Source organism: Bufo bufo, chromosome 1 (genome assembly GCF_905171765.1).
Source record: "Bufo bufo chromosome 1, aBufBuf1.1, whole genome shotgun sequence".
Taxonomy (NCBI): domain Eukaryota; kingdom Metazoa; phylum Chordata; class Amphibia; order Anura; family Bufonidae; genus Bufo; species Bufo bufo.
The window spans coordinates 471451235-471476027 of record NC_053389.1 but is presented as its reverse complement, the minus strand read 5'-3'; the positions used below and the strand labels follow the sequence as shown (position 1 = coordinate 471476027).

The following is a 24793-nucleotide window of genomic DNA, read 5'->3' as shown; positions in this document are numbered from 1 at the left end:
GGCATGTCAGGAACCGTGAAGGGGCCGGAGTCCTTGCAAAATGTACACTTTGAAACAGATGCAAATGTTGGTGATGAACTACTACTGCCAGGGCCTGGAGTAGTTATTACGCCAGGTGTACGGACTGCCACAGATGCGTCTAATTTACGACGAGGTGCAAATACCGTCAAATTAGCTAAATCTCACGGCAGCGTAGGGGGGGAATCGATCACGTAAAAAGGCAGTCTTAGTAAATGACCCCCAACGTACGCCAGGGTGATTTGCATTCACAAGAAAACATTTTCATTAGCTTACGGCGACCTGCACTGCTGTTTGAGGCATGTAAATGCCATGGAAATGCCCTGCCTGCTACGGTGCTAGGAAGACAGGCCTTGTAGCCAATAGTCTGGAAATGAGCCATGAGGGAGGGGGCGCTCCAACAACCTGCAGCATACTGGGATATAGAGCTACAACAGGGACGCACATATAAAAAGGACTTAAAGGGGCTCTCCGGCTTTTATTATTGATGACCTATCCAGGATAGGTGATCAATATCAGATCGGCAGGGGGTCCACCACCCTGCACAAACAGCTGTATGAATGTGCCGTCTCCCTTCTTAACGCTGCTGTCTATGGCAAGGCAGCAGCAAGCAGGAAGAGAGACGGGAGACGGCGCGTGCACACTGCGTGCGCCTTCCCTTCATACAGCTGATCGGCGGGTGTACCGGGTGTCGGACCCTCCGCCGATCTGATATTGATGACCCATCTTGAGGATGAGTCATCAATATTAAAATCTCGGAAACCCCTTTAACATCATCAATATAATAATTGTTGTAAGTCTCACCTTCTACAATTACCTATCTTGTGCTGCTCTTACAGCCTGCCTTATGGTCTACAGTTGTATTCACAGTTCTGCTGACTTCAGAGCTGTACTCTGTCTGCACAGGGGATGTGCATTCTGGGAAGTGTAGTCTGTACTGTAATCTAGGGCAACACTAATCTGTCCACTGCATTGCAGGAGCCCGGCCAAGCTGCTAGGGATGTGTCAGCTAGAAGGCAATGACACTCAGCAGAACTTTGAATGCAGCTCCGGACTCTAACAAAGGCTGCAATACACATGCTTACAGGTCTATGCACGCTACTATAACATGACGTCAAGCTTTAGGAACACTGTCAGGCAAATGAGGCTCTGGAGGATCTCTCATGCTTCCTCCATGGATCTGACCATTTGGAACTGCATGGAGATGATCATATGTATGCTTGTCATAGACGTGAATGTAGATCAGCTATGGTCACAAGGGAACCAGAGCATCTGGCACTTCCACATCCATACAGTTTATAGGACTGGACCATGCCTAGTGCTATCAGTCCATGCAGAGACAGGACTGCTACAATTTGGGGTTGCAGGTCTATATTTTGCATGTGTTGTGCATCAGATGAACTTTCCAATACCCAATACAGTTTTGATCACTGCATAGCTTAAAGGAATTGTCCATTTCTAGATTTCCACTTTTCTAGCTGGTGGGGCGCATACAATAGTAATAGGTGAACATACTGACCTCTGTAGTAATGGTCTGCTAACATGTGAGATGACAGATGAGTGACGAGCAGTCCACAAGGTACACAAAGATCATTCACCTGTCATTCAGACTGCACAGCTCCTACAAGGAACGCGCTCCTCCATGCTGTAACACAGAGCCATGGCGCTACCGGGGCTCAGGGTGCGAGGCGTACACCCGCACACCGCAACCGAGACAGAGGCTATTGTCACCCACCTCAAACACCACTTCTTCATCAAACTCCGCAGTCATTGCTGTCCGCCATGCCACACAGCGCGGCACTCTGGGAAACGGAGTCCTGAGCGAGGGATGTCCCCAGAGAAGCTAGCACGCTAACTGGCTGCCTGGAACTACATTTCCCAGAGAGCAACGCGGCTCCTGCGAGGAGGCTGCTTAGTAGAGTACTCTAGCAGGGGAGAGAACGTGAGCACGTCTATTGTGCTGGGCGCTCCTGCTAGTGATACAGCTAGACTAGAGGATAGCAGTGTTACGTCATCACGGTACATGCATTCAATGCTGGGACCTTGGGTGGGCACTTCTTGCTGATACACGTCTCCTTTTAGTGACGACCTACCGTCCATAGAGGTCTATACCTACCTTGTGCATCCCATATTACACTAACTGATTATCTGGTCAGATGGCCTATTACACACACAGATCTTTTGTTATAAACACCAACTGTTGGTCTGATTGGACAGAAGTTGGTGAAATAATCTGTTAGGGTGCTTTCACACTTGCGGCAGAGGATTCCGTCAGGCAGTTCCATCGCCGGAACTATCAAAACGTATGCAAACTGATGGCATTTATCAGACGGATCAGGATCCTGATCCGTATGACAAATGCATTGAAACGCCTGATCCGTCTTTCCGGTGTCATCTGGAAAAATGGATCCGGCATTTTTTTTAATTTTTTTATTTTTGGCGGTCTAAGCATGCGCAGACAGCAATGCTGGATCCGTTTTGGCTGAACACTCGGGGCCGGATCCGGCATTATTGCATTTTAATGGGAAAAAATGCCCGGCATTCCAGCAAGTGTTCCGGAATTTTGGCCGGAGATAAAACCGCAGCATTCTGGGTATTATCTCTGTCCTGAAAAGGCAAAAAGACTGAACTGAAGACATCCTGATGCATCCTGAACGGATTGCTCTCCATTCAGAATGCATTAGGATAAGGCTACTTTCACACTAGCGTTCGGGGCTCCGCTTGTGAGCTCCGTTTGAAGGCTCTCACAAGCGGCCCCGAACGCATCCGTACTGCCCTAATGCATTCTGAGTGGATGCGGATCCGCTCAGAATGCATCAGTCTGGCAGCGTTCAGCCTCCGCTCCGCTCAGCAGGCGGACACCTGAACGCAGCTTGCAGCGTTCGGGTGTCCGCCTGGCCGTGCGGAGGCAAACGGATCCGTCCAGACTTATAATGGAAGTCAATGGGGACGGATCCGTTTGAAGATGACACCATATGGCTAAATTCTCAAACGGATCCGTCCCCCATTGACTTTCAATGTAAAGTCTGGACGGATCCGTCTGAAGCTACTTTCACACTTAGAATTTTTTCTAAACTATAATGCAGACGGATCCGTTCTGAACGGATCCAAACGTCTGCATTATAGGAGAGGATCCGTCTGTGCAGACCCCAGACGGATCCTCTCTGAACGCTAGTGTGAAAGTAGCCTAAAACTGATCAGTTCTTTTCCGGTATTGAGGCCCCAGGACGGAACTCAATGCCGGAAAATAATAAAACTAGTGTGAAAGTACCCTTAGGCTGCTTCCACAGTGCGGGTCATTTACTAAAAAGACAGGTGTTTTACCCCCAAATTATGAGGAATTTGTAGCAAATTTATCCCCAAAAAAATGGCTGTGATGCTATTCCAATCTCAAACATTTATGGCATATCTAATTGTGGCCTGTTCTGAGTTACATAATGTATTAAAGCCAAAGGGAGGCTATCAACCTAACGACTCAGGTTTAGAGTGAAATTAAAATATCATTGCCTTCACGTAAAAATTGAAACGGCACCGCCCTTGCCAAATTCTTGACCCAACCCAGGCTTGAAATGTCCCACAGGGGAACAGATGAATCCCCCGGTGAGCCCCTAAGCAAGGTAGGCCCCTAGATCCCCATTCCCTACACAGGTAGGACAAGTGACAGTAGACTGACTGCACTTGATATAGGTAGGACGCATCCCAACAGGGATCGACCGATATTGATTTTTTAGAGCCGATACCGATAATCGGTGAACTTTCAGGCCGATAGCCGATAATTTATACAGATTTTCTGTGAATTTTCATTTTTCATATTTTTTTATAAATTCCTACACAAATCTGCTGAAAATGAATATGTTTATTGTTTACGTGTAGCTTTTTTTTTTGTAAATCTTTCTTTTTCAATTAACCGCCTCCGGACCGCCTAACGCAGGATCGTGTTCCGGAGGCGGCAGCCCTGCGCACAGTCACGCATATATGCGTCATCTCGCGAGATCAAAGTTAGAGGGGGGTCGCGTCATCAGCTTGCCAGCCAATGATCGTCGCTGGCAAGCTGATGATTTTTAAAAAATCAAATCAGAAGCCAGATAACACATTATATTTGTAAATATGATGTATTAAATGGCTTGTCTGCTCCTCTGCTGGTCCTTTTCGTCGGTTGGGTCCAGCAGAGGAGCAGACATCACTGTGAGTACCCACCAACACCACACTTAGGCTGCGTTCAGACCTGAGCGTCTTTGATATGCGCGTTTAACGCGCGTTTTTGACGAGCGTTTTTTGCAATAGTAAACGCGCGTTTGACACGCGTTTGTGTGATTGACTGCAATGTCCTATGGCCACAAACGCGCGTCAAAACGCCCCAAAGAAGCTCAAGTACTTGTTTGAGCGTAGGGCGTTTTACAGCGCGTTTTTCAGCGCTGTAAAACGCTCAAGTGAGAACCAGGGCCATAGGGAAGCATTGGTTTTCATGTGTTGAGCGTTTTACAGCGCGTTTGAACGCGCTGTAAAACGCTCAAGTGTGAACCCAGCCTTAGCCCCAGATCACCCTCCATCACCCCAATTAACCCCTTGATCGCCCCTGTCAATCACCTAGTGAAAGGAAAAAAGTGATCAGTGTAAACTGTCACTTTTTTTTTCACTGGTATTGACTGATAGGTTTGAGGATAGTTTAGGCCCCTTGGTTAGGTAGTTTAGCGTCAGTTAGCGCCCAGCCTACCGCACCGCAGTCACTGATTCGCTGATTAGCGTATCGCTAATCAGCATTTGTACTTTTATAGTATCTGTAAGTGATCAAAACTGATCACAGTCAGATCTATAATTGTATTAGTGTCACCTTAGCTCGCCCTCCACCCAAAACGCCCCGCTGCAGTGACAAAAAATATTTTTTTTTTTGATCACTGCACAATCACTTTCCAAGCGCTGCGGCGATAAAAAAATCCGTTTTGATATTTTTTATCAATCGCATCGGCCTCCGGTACTTCGCTAGCCTCCCCTTTGTAAGACAGGCTTGCTTTTTTTCTTGGGTAGTCTCAGGGAATATCCCTAAATTTAGTAGTCCAAAATGTCAAACAGGAGGTATTCTTCTGAAGAGGCCTACAGGCTTCTGACCCAGTCGGATGAGGAATGGGAACCCTCATCTGACGAATCTAGCGGGTCAGAATATGAACCTGTAGAAAGCAGTGGCAGTCTGACCCAAAGTTCGGACGAGGAGGTTGAGGTCCCTGATAGCACCAGGCGTACCCGGCCCCGTGTCGCTAGACCACAGGTTGCGCAGGATCCGCTTCAAGAGCAGCAGAATGGGGCTGGCGCTGTCGGATTACGTGGTGAGGCATACACCCGCAGCGCAGCCCATCCTGGACCTAGTACCAGCACTGCCGTACAACATGGTGAAGTGGCGAGCACCAGAAGGGCAGTTGAAGCTGGTACGGTGGCACGTGCAATAGTTACCCCGTCGCAGCCACCGCACAGACAGGCCTGTAGACCCCCTAGAGTCCCTGAGGTGCTGGCAAATCCTGATTGGCAGTCCCCAACTTCAACCGCACCTGTAGTTCCCCCTTTCACCACCTAGTCTGGAGTTCGGGTTGAGACAGCTCAGATTGGTTCGGCCCTGGGATTTTTTGAGCTGTTCTTCACTGCGGAGCTCTTAGACTTAGTCGTGGCAGAAACAAATCGGTATGCCACTCAATTTATATCCGCCAACCCGGGAAGCTTTTATGCCCAGCCTTTCCGGTGGAAACCAGTCCAAGTTTCCGAATTAAAAAAATTTCTGGGCCTTCTCCTGAACATGGGTCTAACCAAAAAGCATGAATTGCGGTCTTATTGGTCCACGAACCCGATTCATCACATGCCCATGTTCTCTGCTGCTATGTCCAGGGCACGATTTGAGGCCACCCTGTGTTTCCTGCACTTTAGCAACAACACCACCTCCCGTCCCAGAGGCCACCCAGCTTTTGACCGGCTCCACAAAATTCGGCCCCTCATAGACCACTTCAACCAGAAATTTGCAGATTTGTATACCCCTGAGCAAAACATCTGCGTAGACGAGTCCCTAATACATTTTACCGGGCGCCTTGGCTTCAAACAATACATCCCAAGCAAGCGCCCCCGGTATGGGGTCAAATTGTATAAACTCTGTGAAAGGGCCACAGGCTATACCCACAAATTTCGGATCTATGAGGGAAAAGATCAGACCCTGGAGCCGGTCGGTTGCCCTGACTACCTGGGGATAAGTGGGAAGACAGTCTGGGACTTGGTGTCACCCTTATTTGGCAAGGGGTACCATTTTTATGTGGACAATTTCTACACAAGTGTGGCCCTCTTCAGGCATTTGTTCCTAGAACAGATTGGCTGCTGTGGTACCGCGCAAACTAGTCGCGTGGGCTTCCCCCAACGGCTCGTTACCACCCGTCTTGCAAGGGGGGAGAGGGCTGCCTTGTGTAATGAAGAACTGCTCGCGGTGAAATGGAGAGAAAAGCGTGACGTTTACATGCTCTCCTCCATTCACGCAGACACGACAATACAAATTGAGCGAGCAACCCGTGTCATTGAAAAGCCCCTCTGTGTCCACGACTATAATTTGCTCATGGGAGGGTTGGACTTCAATGACAAGATGTTGTCTCCGTATTTAGTTTCCCGACGCACCAGACGCTGGTATAAGAAGGTGTCTGTATATTTAATTCAATTGGCTGCATATAATAGTTTTGTTCTCTACAGTAAGGCTGGGAGAACACGATCCTTCCTCAAATTTCAGAAAGAGATCATCGAGAACCTCCTGTATCCAGAAGGTTCGGTGGCCCCATCCACCAGTGTAGTTAGCCGTCTACACGAGCGACATTTCCCCAGTGTCGTTGCCGTTACCTCAACCCAACCGTCACCCCGAAAAAGATGTCGTGTCTGTAGCAGGAGTGGAATAAGGCGTGACACCCGCTATTTCTGTCCTGACCACCCTGCCCTATGCTTTGGAGAGTGTTTCCGGAAGTACCACACACAGGTACACTTAGCATAGGGATTGCATCTCACAGGACAGGCACACAGGGCTATTAGGGCCCTTTTACTCACAGCTGCTGCAAACCTGTCCTTTCACCTGGGATAAAGTGCATAATGTACTTCGCCACATCTTTGGGCGATTTGCGCTTTGCACATTGTCCCATGGGGAAGGAGAGATTTGTCCTATAAAAGGTAAAAAAAAAGGTAAGCAAAAAAGTTAACGTTCAGTTCCAAAAATTTATTGCGTTGCGGCCTGGTTTTTTCTTTTTTGTTTTGTTTTTTTTACCTTCCAGGTGGACCAACCGATCGACTAGCTGCAGCACTGATGTGCATTCTGACAGAAGCATTGCGCTGCTGTCAGATTACACCAAAGTCAGTGTATGCAGCGCTGCAAGACGAGATTTCTCCTCTGCAGTAAAAGATACGTTTGCCGAGGCATATGAGCTGAGGAGGTGGCAGTGTTCATATACTTTGGGAAACACTTTGTATATAAAAAAAAAAAAAATCCCGGCAATAATTTATTCATCCACATCGATTGATGTGAATGGAGAAATCGGGTTTGCCAGGGCATACGAGCTAAGTGGGTATGGATGTTGGGCGGAGCTCCTATGTCCTGGCAGACGCCTTTCCCCTCCTTTTTTTTTTTTGGCAGAGATATTTTCATCCACATTGATCGATGCGAATGAAGAAATCTGTGCCGTTCATTTTTTCTTTCAGCCCAAAGGCTGAACGGAAAAAAAAAATCTCATTACCCGTATGCTCAATATAAAAAGAATAGCAGAAACTCCTGATGCTGGCCATACATGTAATGATTGCGGAGACCCTCAAATGCCAGGGCTGTACAAACACCCCACAAATAACACCATTTTGGAAAGAAGACACCCCAAGGTATTCGCTGAGGGGCATATTGAGTCCATGAAAGATTGAAATTTTTGTCTCAAGTTAGCGGAAAGGGAGACTTTGTGAGAAAAAACAAACAAAAAAAATTTCCGCTAACTTGTGCCAAAAATATTTTTTTTCTATGAACTCGCCATGCCCCTCATTGAATACCTTGGGGTGTCTTCTTTCCAAAATGGGGTCACATGTGGGGTATTTATACTGCCCTGGCTTTTTAGGGGCCCTAAAGCGTGAGAAGAAGTCTGTGATCCAAATGTCTAAAAATGCCCTCCTAAAAGGAATTTGGGCACCTTTGCGCATCTAGGCTGCAAAAAAGTGTCACACATGTGGTATCGCCGTACTCAGGAGAAGTTGGGTAATGTGTTTTGGGGTGTCATTTTACATATACCCATGCTGGGTGAGAGAAATATCTTGGTCAAATGCCAACTTTGTATAAGAAAATGGGAAAAGTTGTCTTTTGCCAAGATATTTCTCTCACCCAGCATGGGTATATGTAAAATGACACCCCAAAACACATTCCCCAACTTCTCCTGAGCATGGCGATACCACATGTGTGACACTTCTTTGCAGCCTAGGTGGGCAAAGGGGCCCACATTCCAAAGAGCACCTTTCGGATTTCACAGGGCATTTTTTACAGATTTTGATTTAAAACTACTTCTCACGCATCTGGGCCCCTAAAATGCCAGGGCAGTATAACCACCCCACAAGTGACCCCATTTTGGAAAGAAGACACCCCAAGGTATTCCGTGAGGGGCATGGCGAGTTCCTAGAATTTTTTATTTTTTGTCACAAGTTAGCGGAAAATGATGATTTTTTTTCTTTATTTTTTTCTTACAAAGTCTCATATTCCACTAACTTGTGACAAAAAATAAAAACTTCCATGAACTCACTATGCCCATCACGAAATACCTTGGGGTGTCTTCTTTCCAAAATGGGGTCACTTGTGGGGTAGTTATACTGCCCTAGCATTCTAGGGGCCCTAATGTGTGGTAGGTAGTTTGAAATCAAAATCTGTAAAAAATGGCTGGTGAAATCCCAAAGGTGCTCTTTGGAATGTAGGCCCCTTTGCCCACCTAAGCTGTTTTCCCATTTTTTCATACAAAGTTGTCTTTTGCCAAGATATTTCTCTCACCCAGCATGGGTAAATGTAAAATGACACCCCAAAACATATTGCCCAACTTCTCCTGAGTACGGCGATACCACATGTGTGACACTTTTTTGCAGCCTAGGCGGGCAAAGGGGCCCATATTCCAAAGAGCACCTTTCGGATTTCACCGGCCATTTTTTTACAGATTTTGATTTCAAACTACTTCGCACGCATTTGGGCCCCTAAAATGCCAGGGCAGTATAACTACCCCACAAGTGACCCGATTTTGGAAAAAAGACACCCCAAGGTATTTCGTGATGGGCATAGTGAGTTCATGGAAGTTTTTATTTTTTGTCACAAGTTAGTGGAATATGAGACTTTGTAAGAAAAAAAAAAGAAAAAAAATCATCATTTTCCGCTAACTTGTGACAAAAAATTAAAAGTTCTATGAACTCACTATGCCCATCAGCGAATACCTTAGGGTGTCAACTTTCCGAAATGGGGTCATTTGTGGGGTGTTTGTACTGTCTGGCCATTGTAGAACCTCAGGAAACATGACAGGTCCTCAGAAAGTCAGAGCTGCTTCAAAAAGCGGAAATTCACATTTTTGTACCATAGTTTGTAAACGCTATAACTTTTACCCAAACCATTTTTTTTTACCCAAACATTTTTTTTTCAATCAAAGACATGTAGAACAATAAATTTAGAGAAAAATGTATATATGGATGTCGTTTTTTTTCAAAATTTTACAACTGAAAGTGAAAAATGTCATTTTTTTGCAAAAATAACAATTAATAACAACGATTAATAACAAAAAAAGTAAAAATGTCAGCAGCAATGAAATACCACCAAATGAAAGCTCTATTAGTGAGAAGAAAAGGAGGTAAAATTCATTTGGGTGGTAAGTTGCATGACCGAGCAATAAACCGTTAAAGTAGTGTAGTGCAGAAGTGTAAAAAGTGGCCTGGTCATTAAGGGTGTTTAAGCTAAGGGGGCTGAGGTGGTTAATATTTTGGTGTGTTTTTTTTTTTTTTTTACTTTTTTTTTTTTTACTAACTATTAGCCCCCTTAGGGACTAGAACCCTTGTCCTATTCACCCTGATAGATCTTTATCAGGGTGAATAGGACCTCACACTGTCCCTGCTGCTCTGTGCATAGTACACACATCAGCAGGGAGCTGACTATGGCAGCCAGGGCTTCAGTTGCGTCCAGGCTGCCATGGTAACCGATCGGATCCCCGCGATTACACTGGTGGGGCTCTGATCGGAACTGCCACTGAGGAGGGGGGAGAGAGTACCCTGTGGCCACTGCCACCAATAATTAATACTGGGGGGCTTGGGTAAGGGGGGGCGCACTGCACCACCAATGATTAATACTGGGGTTGGGGGGGTGCACTGCGCCACCAATGAAGATACCTCTCTCATTAAATCATATACAGGAGGCGAGAGCTGGCTGCAGAATCACATAGCCGGCTCCTGACCTCTATGAGCGTTAGCTGCGATCCGCGGCAGTTAACCCCTCAGATGCGGCACCTGAGGGGTTAACTACCGCAGATCGCAGCTACTTGTCATAGAGGTCGGGAGCCGGCTATGTGATCCTGCAACTAGCTCCCGCCTCCTGTATATGAATTAATGAGAGACGTATCTTCATTGGTGGCCCTCCTCTTGTCCTCCCCTCCTCTTATTGGTGGCAGCAGCGGCACAGGGGGGAGGGAGACACTGCTTCCTTCTCTCCTGTGCTGCTGAGGGAACACGGAGAGCGCTGACAGCAGCGCGATCCGTTTTCCCGATTCGTTATCGGAATATCGGCAAAATAGATGCCGATACCAATAACGTTCAAAATCCTGAATATCGGTCGATAATATCGGTAAAACCGATAATCGGTCGATCCCTACCAACCAGCCTATGAATCCATATAAAACTGGGTAGATATATTGAACAAACTACCAAGTTTATTATTAGAGATACATTAGATGGCTGAGATGATTTGTAGGTACAGAGGCAGACCAGCCAGCGTGCTCTTTCCCCTGGGATCCGTCTTCTCAAAGTCTCTTCGGGGACCCCATAATCACTCATCATGTAGCGTCTTGCTGCTGCCTGCCACTGTGTTAGCAGGTTATATTTTGCATGTAACTATACAGTGGGTACCCAGAACAACTTTTATTGGTGGGCCCAAGGCTTCCCAGACTGACATTGGCCACATTTATCAGATCAACCAGAAACAATACCACAGCATTTCCTCATCGGATTCCAGCTTCAATTTTCTTTCCTGGCTGAAGAATATGAAAGCTGGAATCGTATTGGTGGCCTCAGGCTGTTGTTCTTTTGACATTTAGCTTATCTGAACATTTCCATCCAGACCTAGTAGACCTAAAGGTAATATCCATAGGGCCATTGTGAAGGTAAGTGATGGTGAACTATAATCATCAATAGAAATATTATATTGAGGTGCTGTCATGGAGATATGCTAATGAGGTGACGTCATAGACATATTATAATGAGGTGATGTCACAAGACAACTAGTATATAGGTGTTGGTGCACCATAATCTCCTCAGTTGTTCGCTGTCTCTTCTAGAGTTCCAGTGTCCAGCATCTCGCTTGCCTTCAAGCAAATTTTTGGATTTCGGCACAACTGCCGCTGCAGTCTGCGTGCTACTGCCTTAAAGCACGAAAACTCTCCAGAGTGCATAACAGTTCCTGCCTAGAGCGGAGTATAGACAATATGTATACTGCCTGCTTTCTGCTCGTTCTCTGCCTGCTCCTCGGAGGTCACCTAGAGGCCAGGCCGCTTCCAAATAAGCAGGAGAAGGATGAGCCACAAGAACTGCTTAGCTCTGGATATGAGGAGGAAAATATGGACGGCCCCACAGTTCCACTGTCTAGACCAAGATTCAAAGTCATCATGAATCGGAAGAAGAACAGAGACAGAGGATACTTTTCCCGCCCTCCATATATACCCAGGGGAAGAAAGATGGAAGGGAGCACCGCTTCCCCTGTAAAGACGCCAACAACCAAACAGAAAGACAAAATTATCATGTACAAAGACTTCAGCGAGAAAGGCATCTATCGCAGCTCTATGATGAATTTTGTAAAGATTGGACTGGCGATCTTCGGCATGTTATCTTGCACATGCCTTCATGCTCTCAGAATGTTATGTCTGGAGAGACAACATCCTCTCGAGGAATAAACTTATGGCCAGAACAGGTGGAGAAACATCAATCACCTGCCATAGAGACATCATGGGAAGCCTGGCCTGATATGAAGATTCTCTATATGATATCATAGAGACAAGATCCCAGTGGAGGAGATCATAGGAGAACAGGTGGAGATCCATCAATCACCTGCATCGTGGGTTTGGTTGGATACAGCAACTGGAAGTGCTACATACAGGATGGAAACCAAAGTGATTCGTTTACATTGTGGAAACGGGTCTGGAGACTCCAGATTGAGAGCATGGTGAAGATGTACATGAGGTAAGCAACTATATGAACATGTCTTTTAAACACCATAGTAATCCCAGAAAACTCGTCAGTGATTATGACAATGACACAAACAATTCAGATTAGAAATCTTCCTGACATATCAGATTCTAACACTGTTCCATATTATCTCTTCAGCATCATCAAAATGTACCCAAAGTCACCCAGGAGCCCTGTCTAAAGATCAATGGGAATCCAGATGGAGGACTCCGGCCAGTACATGTGTACCACCATCCTGGACTCTGAGGCGCCAGTCAGCAAAATCATCTACGATCTGGCAAGTAAGGACATATCATCACTGGTACTATGCTGAATGTTAAAGGGGTGCTCCAGGACATAGACATTGAGGGTTTATCCTCGGGATAGGTCATTAGTATCAGATCATGTGGGGGGAGACAAACAACATCCACAATTATCAGCTGTTTTGGCCAGCCACGCCAGAAACTATACAGTGGACGGAAGGCTCCATCCATTGTGGGAGCTGAGCCGGATAGGGGACAACTTGTAATAAACCGGAATACTCCTTTAAGTCCCATAGCAGTGGCATGGTCTGGGGCATCTGTCACCAGTGGGGGATAGATTAAAAGAAGCATCTAAAACACCATCAGGTTATAATGACAGGAGACTGATAATAGGATCTGTGCACAAACGCCATCCGGGGCTGACATGTCAGTAGAAGAAACCAGATCACTGATACGTCTTCTTTATTATTTCAGCATCTTCGAATCCCGGAGGAAAAACATTAAATCTAAAGATTCTCTGGAAAAAGAGCCAGTACAAAGGCGAAGAGTCAAGCACCGTCCTATACTGCTGTCACCTGCCAGCAAACCCCCACAAAAAAACAAAAACATTCCCCAAAACATTCCTTTCCCCTACTTTCCCTGAAAGAAAATCCCCAGTCCCCCTCCATAAAAGTAAAAAAAAAAATTCCAACCCTACCCCCCCCCCCAAAAAAAATAAAAATATATATATTTCCTTCCCCATTTTCTTCCCTTCCTAGTAAAAAAAATAAAAAAATAAAATCCCTAAAAATTTGGACTGCAGCATTTATTTTCCTTTCTTTGCTTAAGGCTACTTAAAGGTGTTTTTATGAGACTTTTTAACTGATGACCTATTCTCTGTACATCTCATCAGAATCTGATCAGTGGGGGTCTGAGACCCGGGATCCCCACCGATCAGCTGTTTGAGAAGTTCCATTCATCTAAACAACCCCATTTAGATGAATGGAACGGATTTTCAGTTACAGAAATTTTCTTAGGGTGAAGGCACTGTGAGATTACGTTCAGACTGTGATTTTTCGACGTAGATTTTTCGTCAAACTCATAAAATCTGCACAGAAAGTGCACGCAATCCATCTCCTATTGATATCAGTGGGAAAAACCTTCTGGTAATTTACACAGTATGTTTTCTTCTCCGCAGCAGTTTGATAAAAATAGTGGCGTGGAAGAAAGAAGCGACATTCATTCTTGGTACGGATTCTGCATTAAATCCACATCTCAACTTCCAATCCAAACGAGAAAGCTCTGTGTGAACGTATCCCGAGGGTACAACTACACAGTGCGGTATTGTTGCAGTTGGTACGCTGCGGTCACATACCACGTGGCCGTACAGGCTACAGTGAGCGCCTGTTAAACTAATGAGGAACGCACTGTGTAGCAGGTCTGAACTGTTAATGGCCACACGACACCCACAATACCAAATGGCCATTAACTGTGGCCTGTACTGCCACGAAGTCTGAGACCACGGCATGACCATGTCGCAGTCAGGACACGACCACAACATCTGGTCACACCCTTTCACAGAGAATGACTCTAGCAGCATGTTACACATAGCGGATGCTATTACATCACAATGGGAACATTTACTTATGTTGGTGCACCTAGATGCTGCCATAAACTGTGCCAAAATCTGGTGCAAATTGATGCAATCTGGTGCATCTAGTTCTTCTAGCTATGCAACCAATGAGGATAATGAGTGAGAGTCAGATAGAGAGTAGACTTCATAACCCTTCATAATCTCATTCTTTGTAATGGGCCACATTCAGGCTTGGATTGGCCCACAGGGGAACAGGTGAATCCTCCGGTGGGCACCTACACGGGTAGCACAAGTGACAGTAGGCTGACTGCACTAGATATAGATAGGCCACATCCCAACAAGCTTATGTGTCCATATAAAACTGGGTAGATACTGTATATTGAACAAACTACCAAGTTTATTATTAGAGATACATTAGATGGCTGAGATGATTTGTAGGTATGTAATACCACAGAGTGGCATTACTGGAGTTAATTGATAAATAACAGCACACTTACGCTGGGTTCACACCAGAGCGTTCTGAAAGGAGCGCTCTGTATGCGCGATTGTACGGGCGTTTACAAGCGCGCATACAGAGACAAGTGAACACACATTGTCGCGCGTTCCCGAAAGTCTATGTACGGGAACGCGTGACAAACGCCCCAAAAAACGCTCATGTACTTGTTTGAGCGTCGGGCGTTTTACAGCGCTGTAAAACGCCCAGGTGAGAACCATTCCCATAGGGAAGCATTGGTTTCTCCTTGTTGAGCGTTTTACAGCGCGTAGGAACGCGCTGTAAAACGCTCAGGTCTGAACTGAGGGTAAGGCTACATGAACACGACCGTATGTGTTTTGCGGTCCGCAAATTGCGGATCCGCAAAAAAAGGATGACGTTCCGTATGGCATCCGGTTTTTTTGCGTATCCGTTGTAATAATTCCTATCCTTGTCCGCAAACGAGGCAACGGAACGGACATTCTGATGCGGACAGCACACGGTCTGCTGTCCGCGTTTTTTTGCGGACCCATTAAAATGAATGGGTTCGCAACCTATCCGCAAAAAAAAAAACGGACACGGAAAAAAACAACGTTCGTGTGCATGTAGCCTAACTTGGATGGATTTTTTGCAACTGTCGTGTCGCAGTATGTCACATGTCGCAGTGCGACACCATAGCCTATCATTATAAAAATTGTTGAGACAAAATGTCACACAACACGTCCTCGTGTAGCCCTAGCATTAAAGGGGCAGGGAGCTGTGGAGGTCACTGTTAAAGGGGCGGGCACTGTGGAGGTCACTGTTAAAGAGACGTTCACTGTGGATGTTACTGTTAAGGGGGTAGGCCGCTGTGGAGGTCACTGTTAAAGGGGCGAACACTGTGGAGGTCACTGTTAAGGGGGCAGGGGCCACTATTAAAGGAGCAACTGCTGTGGAGGTCACTGTTAAGGCAGCAGGGTATTATGAGGTCACTGTTAAGGCAGCGGGGTACTGTGGAGGTCACTGTTAAGGGGACGGGCCCCTGAGGAGGTCACTGTCAAGGGAGTGGGGTTCTGTGAAACTCACTGTTAAAGGGGACGGCTGCTGTGAAGGTCAAATTTATGGAGATGGGCTGCTGTAGAGGTCCCATTTTAAAGCGGCGGGGCTCTGTGGGGGGGGGGGCAGTGTTAAGGGGTGGGGGACTGTGGAGTTACTGTTAAAGGAGCAGGGTGCTGTAGAGGTCACTGTTATGGGGGATACTGTGAATATCTTTTAACGAGACACACAAACATTAAATGAAATATATGAAAAATACTCGTGCGAAGCCGGGTCCTCTGCTAGTCCTGGACAAAATAGTACATGTTTCTGTGGTGGCACTACGGTCCCTCAATCTGTGGAAAACCACTGATGTGTGAATACACGTATTAAAGTCAATGGATACGTGAGCTGTTCAGCAGGCGCCATAGCCGCTGGATGCCTACTGTTTTAGGGTACTTTCACACTAAAGTTTTTGTTTTCCGGCATTGCGTTCCGTCCTAGGGGCTCAATACCGGAAAATAACTGATCAGTTTTATCCTAATGCATTCTGAATGGAGAGCATTCCGTTCAGTATGGATCAGTTTAGTCCCTCTTACGTTTTTTGGCCGGTGAAAATAACGCAGCATGCTGGAGTTTTCTCTCCGGCCAAAAATACTGAACACTTGCCGGAATGCCGGATCCGGCATTAATTTCTATTGAAATGCATTAATGTCGGATCCGGCCCCAAGTGTTCTGGCAAAACGGATCCGGTTTTGCGGTGTGCGCATGCGGCGACCTTTAAAAATGAGAAAAAAATAAACACCGGTTCAATTTTTCCGGATGGCAACCGGAAAGACGGATCCGGTATTGCAATGCATTTCTGAGACAGATTTGCGTCCGGATTGCTGGAATCCTCTGACGCAAGTGTGAAAATACCCTTAAGCAGCAGACACCCAGGTCTAATGTTTGCGATCAAGTGTAAAAAAAAATAAAATAGTTTTTAAAGATATTTTAAAAATATATATTTTTTAAAATGACCCCCCTTCCCCAAAATCAACAATAGAAAAAAATAAACATCATGGGCATTACTATGTGTGAAAACATAAAATATAAAAATATGTATCCCAAATAGTGAAACAGAAAAAAAAAATATCTAAATGGGGGATTCAACATTTTTTGGTCGCCATGGGCAGGATTAAGTATGAACCTCTACAAGGCTCCCATCTGAGAGGTTAAATGTCTGTAATCAGGGTTATCTCTGATCATGGACACTACCGGCAGGTGTCTGCTGTATAATAATGTGTATAGTCACTGGCTGGCTAGGCTTCCTGTTCAGGCGCCATGTCTTAAACCCCACCTTTATATATATAAAGTAGATTGTTGAATTCTTTTTCAAAAAGTAAAAACATCAACAGTATAGACAAAGTAAAGCAGGTGTACTTAGTCCAGGAATAGATGCCTACATTACAGCACATTTAAAATTAAAGGGGTTGTCCGGGTTCAGAGCTGAACCCGGACATCCCTCCATTTTCACCCCAGCAGCCCCCCTGACATGAGCGTCAGAGCAGTTCATGCTCCGATGCTCTCCTTTGCCCTGCGCAGGGCAAAGGCATTTTTAGGAGTTCCGGTGACGTACCAGGGCTCTCCATGAGGCTGACAGGAACCCCGGTGACGTCACCGGCACTTATGGGCGGGATTTAGCTCTGCCCTAGCCAGTAAAACGGCTAGGGCAGAGCTAAAGCCCGCCCCTCTGAGCCGGTGACGTCACCGAACACTGCGATTTAGCGCAGGGCACGGGAGCGCATCGGAGCATGAGATGCTCCGATGCTAGCCTCAGGGGGCCTGTCTGGGTGAAAATAAGGGTATGTACGGGTTCAGCTCTAAACACGGACAGCCCCTTTAATACAACAAGGTGGCTGTGCCATATACTGCAGGTGGGTTATGACAGACGTACAAGGTATGCGAATATATCACAAGTGTAACATGTCAGATGGCCTATTACACACACAGATCTTTTGTTATAAACACCAACTGTTGGTCTGATTGGACAGAAGTTGGTGAAATAATCTGTTAGGGTGCTTTCACACTTGCGGCAGAGGATTCCGTCAGGCAGTTCCATCGCCGGAACTATCAAAACATATGCAAACTGATGGCATTTGTCAGACGGATCAGGATCCTGATCCGTATGACAAATGCATTGAAATGTCTTATCCGTCTCTCCGGTGTCATCTGGAAAAATGGATCCGGCATTTATTTTTTTTTTATTTTTTTTGGCGGTCTAAGCATGCGCAGACAGCAATGCTGGATCCGTTTTGGCGGAACACTCGGGGCCGGATCCGGCATTATTGCATTTCAATGGGAAAAAATGCCCGGCATTCCAGCAAGTGTTCCGGAATTTTGGCCGGAGATAAAACCGCAGCATTCTGGGTATTATCTCTGTCCTGAAAAGGCAAAAAGACTGAACTGAAGACATCCTGAACGGATTGCTCTCCATTCAGAATGCATTAGGACAAAACCGATCAGTTCATTTCCGGTATTGAGCCCCCAGGACGGAACTCTATGCCGGAAAAGAATAAAACTAGTGTGAAAGTACCCTTAGGCTGCTTCCACAGTGCGGGTCATTTACTAAAAAGACAGGTGTTTCACCCCCAAATTATGAGGAATTTGTAGCAAATTTATCCCCCAAAAAATGGCTGTGATGCTATTCCAATCTCAAACATTTATGGCATATCTAATTGTGGCCTGTTCTGAGTTACATAATGTATTAAAGCCAAAGGGAGGCTATCAACCTAACAACTCAGGTTTAGAGTGAAATGAAAATATCATTGCCTTCACATAAAAATTGAAACGGCACCGCCCTTGCCAAATTCTTGACCCAACCCAGGCTTGAAATGTCCCACAGGGGAACAGATGAATCCCCCGGTGAGCCCCTAAGCAAGGTAGGCCCCTAGATCCCCATTTCCTACACAGGTAGGACAAGTGACAGTAGACTGACTGCACTTGATATAGGTAGGACGCATCCCAACAGGGATCGACCGATATTGATTTTTTAGAGCCGATACCGATAATCGGTGAACTTTCAGGCCGATAGCCGATAATTTATACAGATTTTCTGTGAATTTTCATTTTTAATTCTTTTTTATAAATTCCTACACAAATCTGCTGAAAATGAATATGTTTATTGTTTACGTGTAGCTTTTTTTTGTAAATCTTTCTTTTTCAATTAACCGCCTCCGGACCGCCTAACGCAGGATCGTGTTCCGGAGGCGGCAGCCCTGCGCACAGTCACGCATATATGCGTCCTCTCGCGAGATCAAAGTTAGAGGGGGGTCACGTCATCAGCTTGCCAGCCAATGATCGTCGCTGGCAAGCTGATGATTTTAAAAAAATCGAATCAGAAGCCAGATAACACATTATATTTGTAAATATGATGTGTTAAATGGCTTGTCTGCTCCTCTGCTGGTCCTTTTCGTCGGTTGGTTCCAGCAGAGGAGCAGACATCACTGTGAGTACCCACCAACACCACACTTAGCCCCAGATCACCCCCCATCACCCCAATTAACCCCTTGATCACCCCTTGATCGCCCCTGTCAATCACCTAGTGAAAGGAAAAAAGTGATCAGTGTAAACTGTCACTTTTTTTTTCTCACTGGTATTGACTGATAGGTTTTAGGATAGTTTAGGTCCCTTGGTTAGGTAGTTTAGCGTCAGTTAGCGCCCAGCCTACCGCACCGCAGTCACTGATTCGCTGATTAGCGTATCGCTAATCAGCATTTGTACTTTTATAGTATCTGTAAGTGATCAAAACTGATCACAGTCAGATCTATAATAGTATTAGTGTCACCTTAGCTTGCCCTCCACCCAAAACGCAGTGTTTGCCCGATCAGTCGCCCACACGTGCGTTCACCCACGCCCGCCCCGCCGCAGTGACAAAAAATATATATTTTTTTGATCACTGCACAATCACTTTCCAAGCGCTGCGGCGATAAAAAAATCAGTTTTGATATTTTTTATCAATCGCAGCGGCCTCCGGTACTTCGCTAGCCTCCCATTTGTAAGACAGGCTTGCCTTTTTTCCTGGGTAGTCTCAGGGAATACCCCTAAATTTAGTAGTCCAAATGTCAAACAGGAGGTATTCTTCTGAAGAGGCCTTCAGGCTTCTGACCCAGTCGGATGAGGAATGGGAACCCTCATCTGACGAATCTAGCGGGTCAGAATATGAACCTGTAGAAAGCAGTGGCAGTCTGACCCAAAGTTCGGACGAGGAGGTTGAGGTCCCTGATAGCACCAGGCGTACTCGGCCCGTGTCGCTAGACCACAGGTTGCGCAGGATCCGCTTCAAGAGCAGCAGAGTGGGGCTGGCGCTGTCGGATCACGTGGTGAGGCATACACCAGCAGCGCAGCCCTCCCTGGACCTAGTACCAGCACTGCCGTACAACATGGTGAAGTGGCGAGCACCAGAAGGGCAGTTGAAGCTGGTACGGTGGCACGTGCAATAGTTACCCCGTCGCAGCCACCGCACAGACAGGCCCGTAGACCCTCTACAGTCCCTAAGGTGCTGGCAAATCCTGATTGGCAGTCCCCAACTTCAGCCGCACCTGTAGTTCCCCCTTTCACCGCCCAGTCTGGAGTTCGGGTTGAGACAGCTCAGATCGGTTCGGCCCTGGGATTTTTTGAGCTGTTCTTGACTGCGGAGCTCTTGGACTTAGTCGTGGCAGAAACAAATCGGTATGCCACTCAATTTATATCCGCCAACCCGGGAAGCTTTTATGCCCAGCCTTTCCGGTGGAAACCAGTCCAAGTTTCCGAATTAAATTTTTTTCTGGGCCTTCTCCTGAACATGGGTCTAACTAAAAAGCATGAATTGCGGTCATATTGGTCCACGAACCCGATTCATCACATGCCCATGTTGTCTGCTGCTATGTCCAGGGCACGATTTGAGGCCATCCTGCGTTTCCTGCACTTTAGCAACAACACCACCTCCCGTCCCAGAAAAGCCCCTCTGTATCCACGACTATAATTTGCTCATGGGAGGGGTGGACTTCAGTGTCCAGATGTTGTCTCCGTATTTAGTTTCCCCATACGCACCAGACACTGGTATAAGAAGGTGTCTGTATATTTAATTCAATTGGCTGCATATAATAGTTTTGTTCTCTACAGTAAGGCTGGGAGAACACGATCCTTCCTCAAATTCCAGGAAGAGATCATCGAGAACCTCCTGTATCCAGAAGGTTCCGTGGCCCCATCCACCAGTGTAGTTAGCCGTCTACACGAGCGACATTTTCCCAGTGTCGTTGCCGGTACCTCAACCCAACCGTCACCCCGAAAAAGATGTCGTGTCTGTAGCAGGAGTGGAATAAGGCGTGACACCCGCTATTTCTGTCCTGACTGCCCTGACCACCCTGCCCTATGCTTTGGAGAGTGTTTCCGGAAGTACCACTCACAGGTACACTTAGCATAGGGATTGCATCTCACAGGACAGGCACACAGGGCTATTAGGGCCCTTTCACTCACAGCTGCTGCAAACCTCTCCTTTCACCTGGGATAAAGTGCATAATGTACTTCGCCACATCTTTGGGCGATTTGCGCTTTGCACATTGTCCCATGGGGAAGGAGAGGTTTGTCCTATAAAAGGTAAAAAAAACATTAAAAAAAACACCAGTAAGCAAAAAAGTTAACGTTCAGTTCAAAAAGTTAAATAAAGTTTATGGGAGAGGCTTAACTGTTTTGAGTGGGTGAAGCGCTTCCCCTGACCTAGCTGGCTGTGTTGTGCCGGAAGCCAGGAGCGAGGGTAAGCCTAGTAGTGGGCGTACCCTAAGGGGAGTGTTTGAGAACAGGGGGGGTGGGTGGGTGTGAACAGAAGCGCCCTGAGGAGCTGGAGCTTAAGAAGGTAAGATGCCCCTCCCACAAATTCAGGCTGACTTTTCAGCCTTCCACTTATGGGAGAGGCTTAACTGTGATGAGTGGGTGAAGCGCTTCCCCTGACCTAGCTGGCTGTGTTGTGCCGGAAGCCAGGAGCGAGGGTAAGCCTAGTAGTGGGCAAAATAAATGAGGAGAGCAGAGTAGTGACCAAAAGCCTTTAATACCACTCAGAGAGCAAGATTACAAAATGCCTGGGAAATCTCAACATGCGGGTTCGGGATGTATCTCGTGAAGCAAGAAGAGCGCCACCTACCCATGCATTTAATCACGTGCGCCGGGACCCCGTTTTTTGATGCTGAGGACGCGGCTCCGATTCGGAGCGAGTGTCCTGTGATGGCCAGCGGGTTATAACCGAGACCTGAGGTCAGCGTTCTGATGTGGGACACAAACTGGATTGAAGTCAGGGGCCCCCCACGCCAAGGAAGCAGCGGGGCCTCTGGGGAGGCATCTTGCAACAGGGCTAGCAATTGACGGAGGACCATGACTGGGCACCAATCGTTGGAGGTTTTAAAAAACCTGACCTCCGAGGGTGGTCCATGCTGGTTGGCCTTCGTGGAAGGGAGCCAGAGGACAAAATGGTCATGGGCCCAGGACAACTGTCGCACCTGCAACCCCTGACGTTTAGGGGAGGTGCTGGTGAACTCACCTGGCCTGAGGAACCCGTAAAACCCGAGATACATGGCTGCCTTAATAATCAAACTAGGAGAGTGCCCAAAAGGAAGTCCATCCAGCGCGGACGAGAGTCGCCTAAACATCTCGCCGGAGACAGGCTGTCTACGGCCGGTAGGGGCATCCCCGCACTTCTGGATCCCCCCAAGGGCCACCTTGACTGTCTGCACTGAAGAAAAGGAACCTCTATTTGGATTATGAAGCATGGCGCAGTGCTGTATCCCCGCTAGGTACAGCCCGATGGTGTTAAATGACAGCCTGAGATTGCGGTGACAGTGGGCTATGAACGCCAGGGTGTAGGAGACATCGTCCAAGCCACCCTGCGAGTGGGACCTGGAAAAACTTTGTAAACCTTGACACCGGCTTGGTAGTTTCCTGATGGTATGGGAAAACCCCTGAGCGTTTTCAGGCAAATATATTGGATCCTGAGCGATTCAAGCCACTGCGTACACCCTGTGGGAAATAAGACCTGAGCGATTCAGGCAAATACGTACAACCTGTGGGAAATAAGACCTGAGCGATTCAGGGAAATACGTGACCTGAGAGAATCAGGAAAATACATACAACCTGGAAATACAGTCAACCTGAAGAGACAGAAAAATACAAACCTGCGCGATTCGGGGAAATACATAACCCTGAGCGATCCAGGAACATACATGGCCCGAGCGATTCAGGGAAATACATAAACCCGAGCGACTCAGGGAACTGAGACCTGGGTGAATCGTGGAAATACGTGAAAATTTGAGCTAATCAGGGAAATATATGAAACCCGATTCAGGAAAATACACCCTGAGATATTCAGGAGAGTACACATACATATACTTCCCTCTCTTTTTTTTTTTTTGAGCAGTGGCCGAGTGACCGGCGAGAGTGGAAAGAAAACAGGAATGACCATGGTATAGAAGGGATCGCAACCTACCCGAATCGACGGACAACTCTCCGGCGATACTGAAGACCTAGGGATGGAGGCTCGTGATGAATAAAGGAAGGCTCCGAGCTGCGGAGGAGCGTAAAGCCGCCACTCGGTTGGACCTTACCTGAACCGTGGAGTGACCGGACACGGAGGAGCCCTGCGACACAATTGAGGATGGATCGAAATTCCGGTAGCCTGAGGCCCTGCTTACATGAGAATAAGCTTGCGTTGGTACGAGACCCGGAGAGAGGTGCGATCTGGTGGCACTGGGATGAAGCGACGGAGAACCAGGATGCAGCCTGGGCGCCATGGCCAACTGCTGGGTGACCTGAACTGCCAGAATCAGGGCCCGAAGTCGTGCTGCATGCAACGAGACCTGCGGGAAACGGAATCCAGACATGCAGGACACGAACCGGGTAACCGGGAACCAGCCGGACCCTGCTGAAAACCCCTGAGCGTTCCAGGCAGATGCATGGAACCTGAGCGATTCAGGCAAATACATTGGATCCTGAGCGGTTCAGGCAACATGGAGTCCTGAGCGAATCAGGCGATTACATACGCCTTTGGTGAAGATGACGGACCCTGGTGACCAGAACGTAGTACGACCGGTGCCTACGAGAAGGCTTGTGTCGGTCTGGGTACGTACCTGGGCTTAGAGGCTATTACCTGTACCGATGTCTTGGGTCACCTGACCTTGGTCCAAAATCTCGTACCAGTGAACGGTCAGGACACGTTCCTGAGAGGGCAAATCCATAAAGTTCGGAAAGAAAAGAGAACATAACTGGGGAGGATGACAGGCCTGGGCGAACCAGGAGACAGAAGTAGGTGTGAGCCTGGGCGAACCAGGAGACAGAGGTAGTTGCGTGCCTGGGCGATCCAGGAGGGAGAGGTAGGTGTGAGCCTGGGCGAACCAGGAGACAGAGGTAGGTATGAGTCTGGGCGAACCAGGAGACAGAGGTAGTTGCGTGCCTGGGAGATCCAGGAGGCAGAGGTAGGTGTGAGCCTGGCGAACCAGGAGACAGAGGTAGGTGCGTGCCTGGGCGATCCAGGAGGCAGAGGTGGGTGCGTGCCTGGGCGATCCAGGAGGCAGAGGTAGGTGCGTGCCTGGGCGATCCAGGAGGCAGAGGTAGGTATGAGCCTGGTGATCCAGGAGACAGAAGAAGGTGCGTGCCTGGGCGATCCAGGAGGCAGAGGTAGGTATGGGCCTGGCAAACCAGGAGACAGAGGTGGGTGCGTGCCTGGGCGATCCAGGAGGCAGAGGTAGGTATGAGCCTGGACGAACCAGGAGACAGAGGTAGGTGCGTGCCTGGGCGATCCAGGAGGCAGAGGTAGGTGCGTGCCTGGGCGATCCAGGAGGCAGAGGTAGGTGTGAGCCTGAGTGATCCAGGAGGCAGAAGTAGGTATGAGCCTGGCGAACCAGTAGATGAGACAGCAGCATATAACGTGAAGTACATACATATAACACATGGCACTGTCGCCACCATAGAATAGATGACTGCAGTGAGCGTTTAGTGACCGCTGGATGGGTATGGCGTGCAATG

At 47.4% G+C, this 24793-nt stretch overlaps 1 protein-coding gene across 5 annotated transcripts in view; it reads right to left on the bottom strand.

Moving 5' to 3' along the window:
* Positions 1–1833, bottom strand: part of VEZT (vezatin, adherens junctions transmembrane protein) — a 62847-nt gene extending 61014 nt beyond the window's left edge. For 4 of the 5 annotated variants that reach the window (XM_040408924.1, XM_040408929.1, XM_040408951.1 and 1 more), the window contains exon 1: positions 1754–1827. In XM_040408924.1, the coding sequence (XP_040264858.1) occupies positions 1754–1789 (36 nt within the window). In that variant the 5' untranslated portion in view covers positions 1790–1827. Of the gene's footprint in view, positions 1–1753 lie in introns of all 5 variants that reach the window. The other variant, XM_040408933.1, reaches the window with a different exon arrangement.
* Between the last annotated feature and the right edge of the window lie 22960 nt (positions 1834–24793).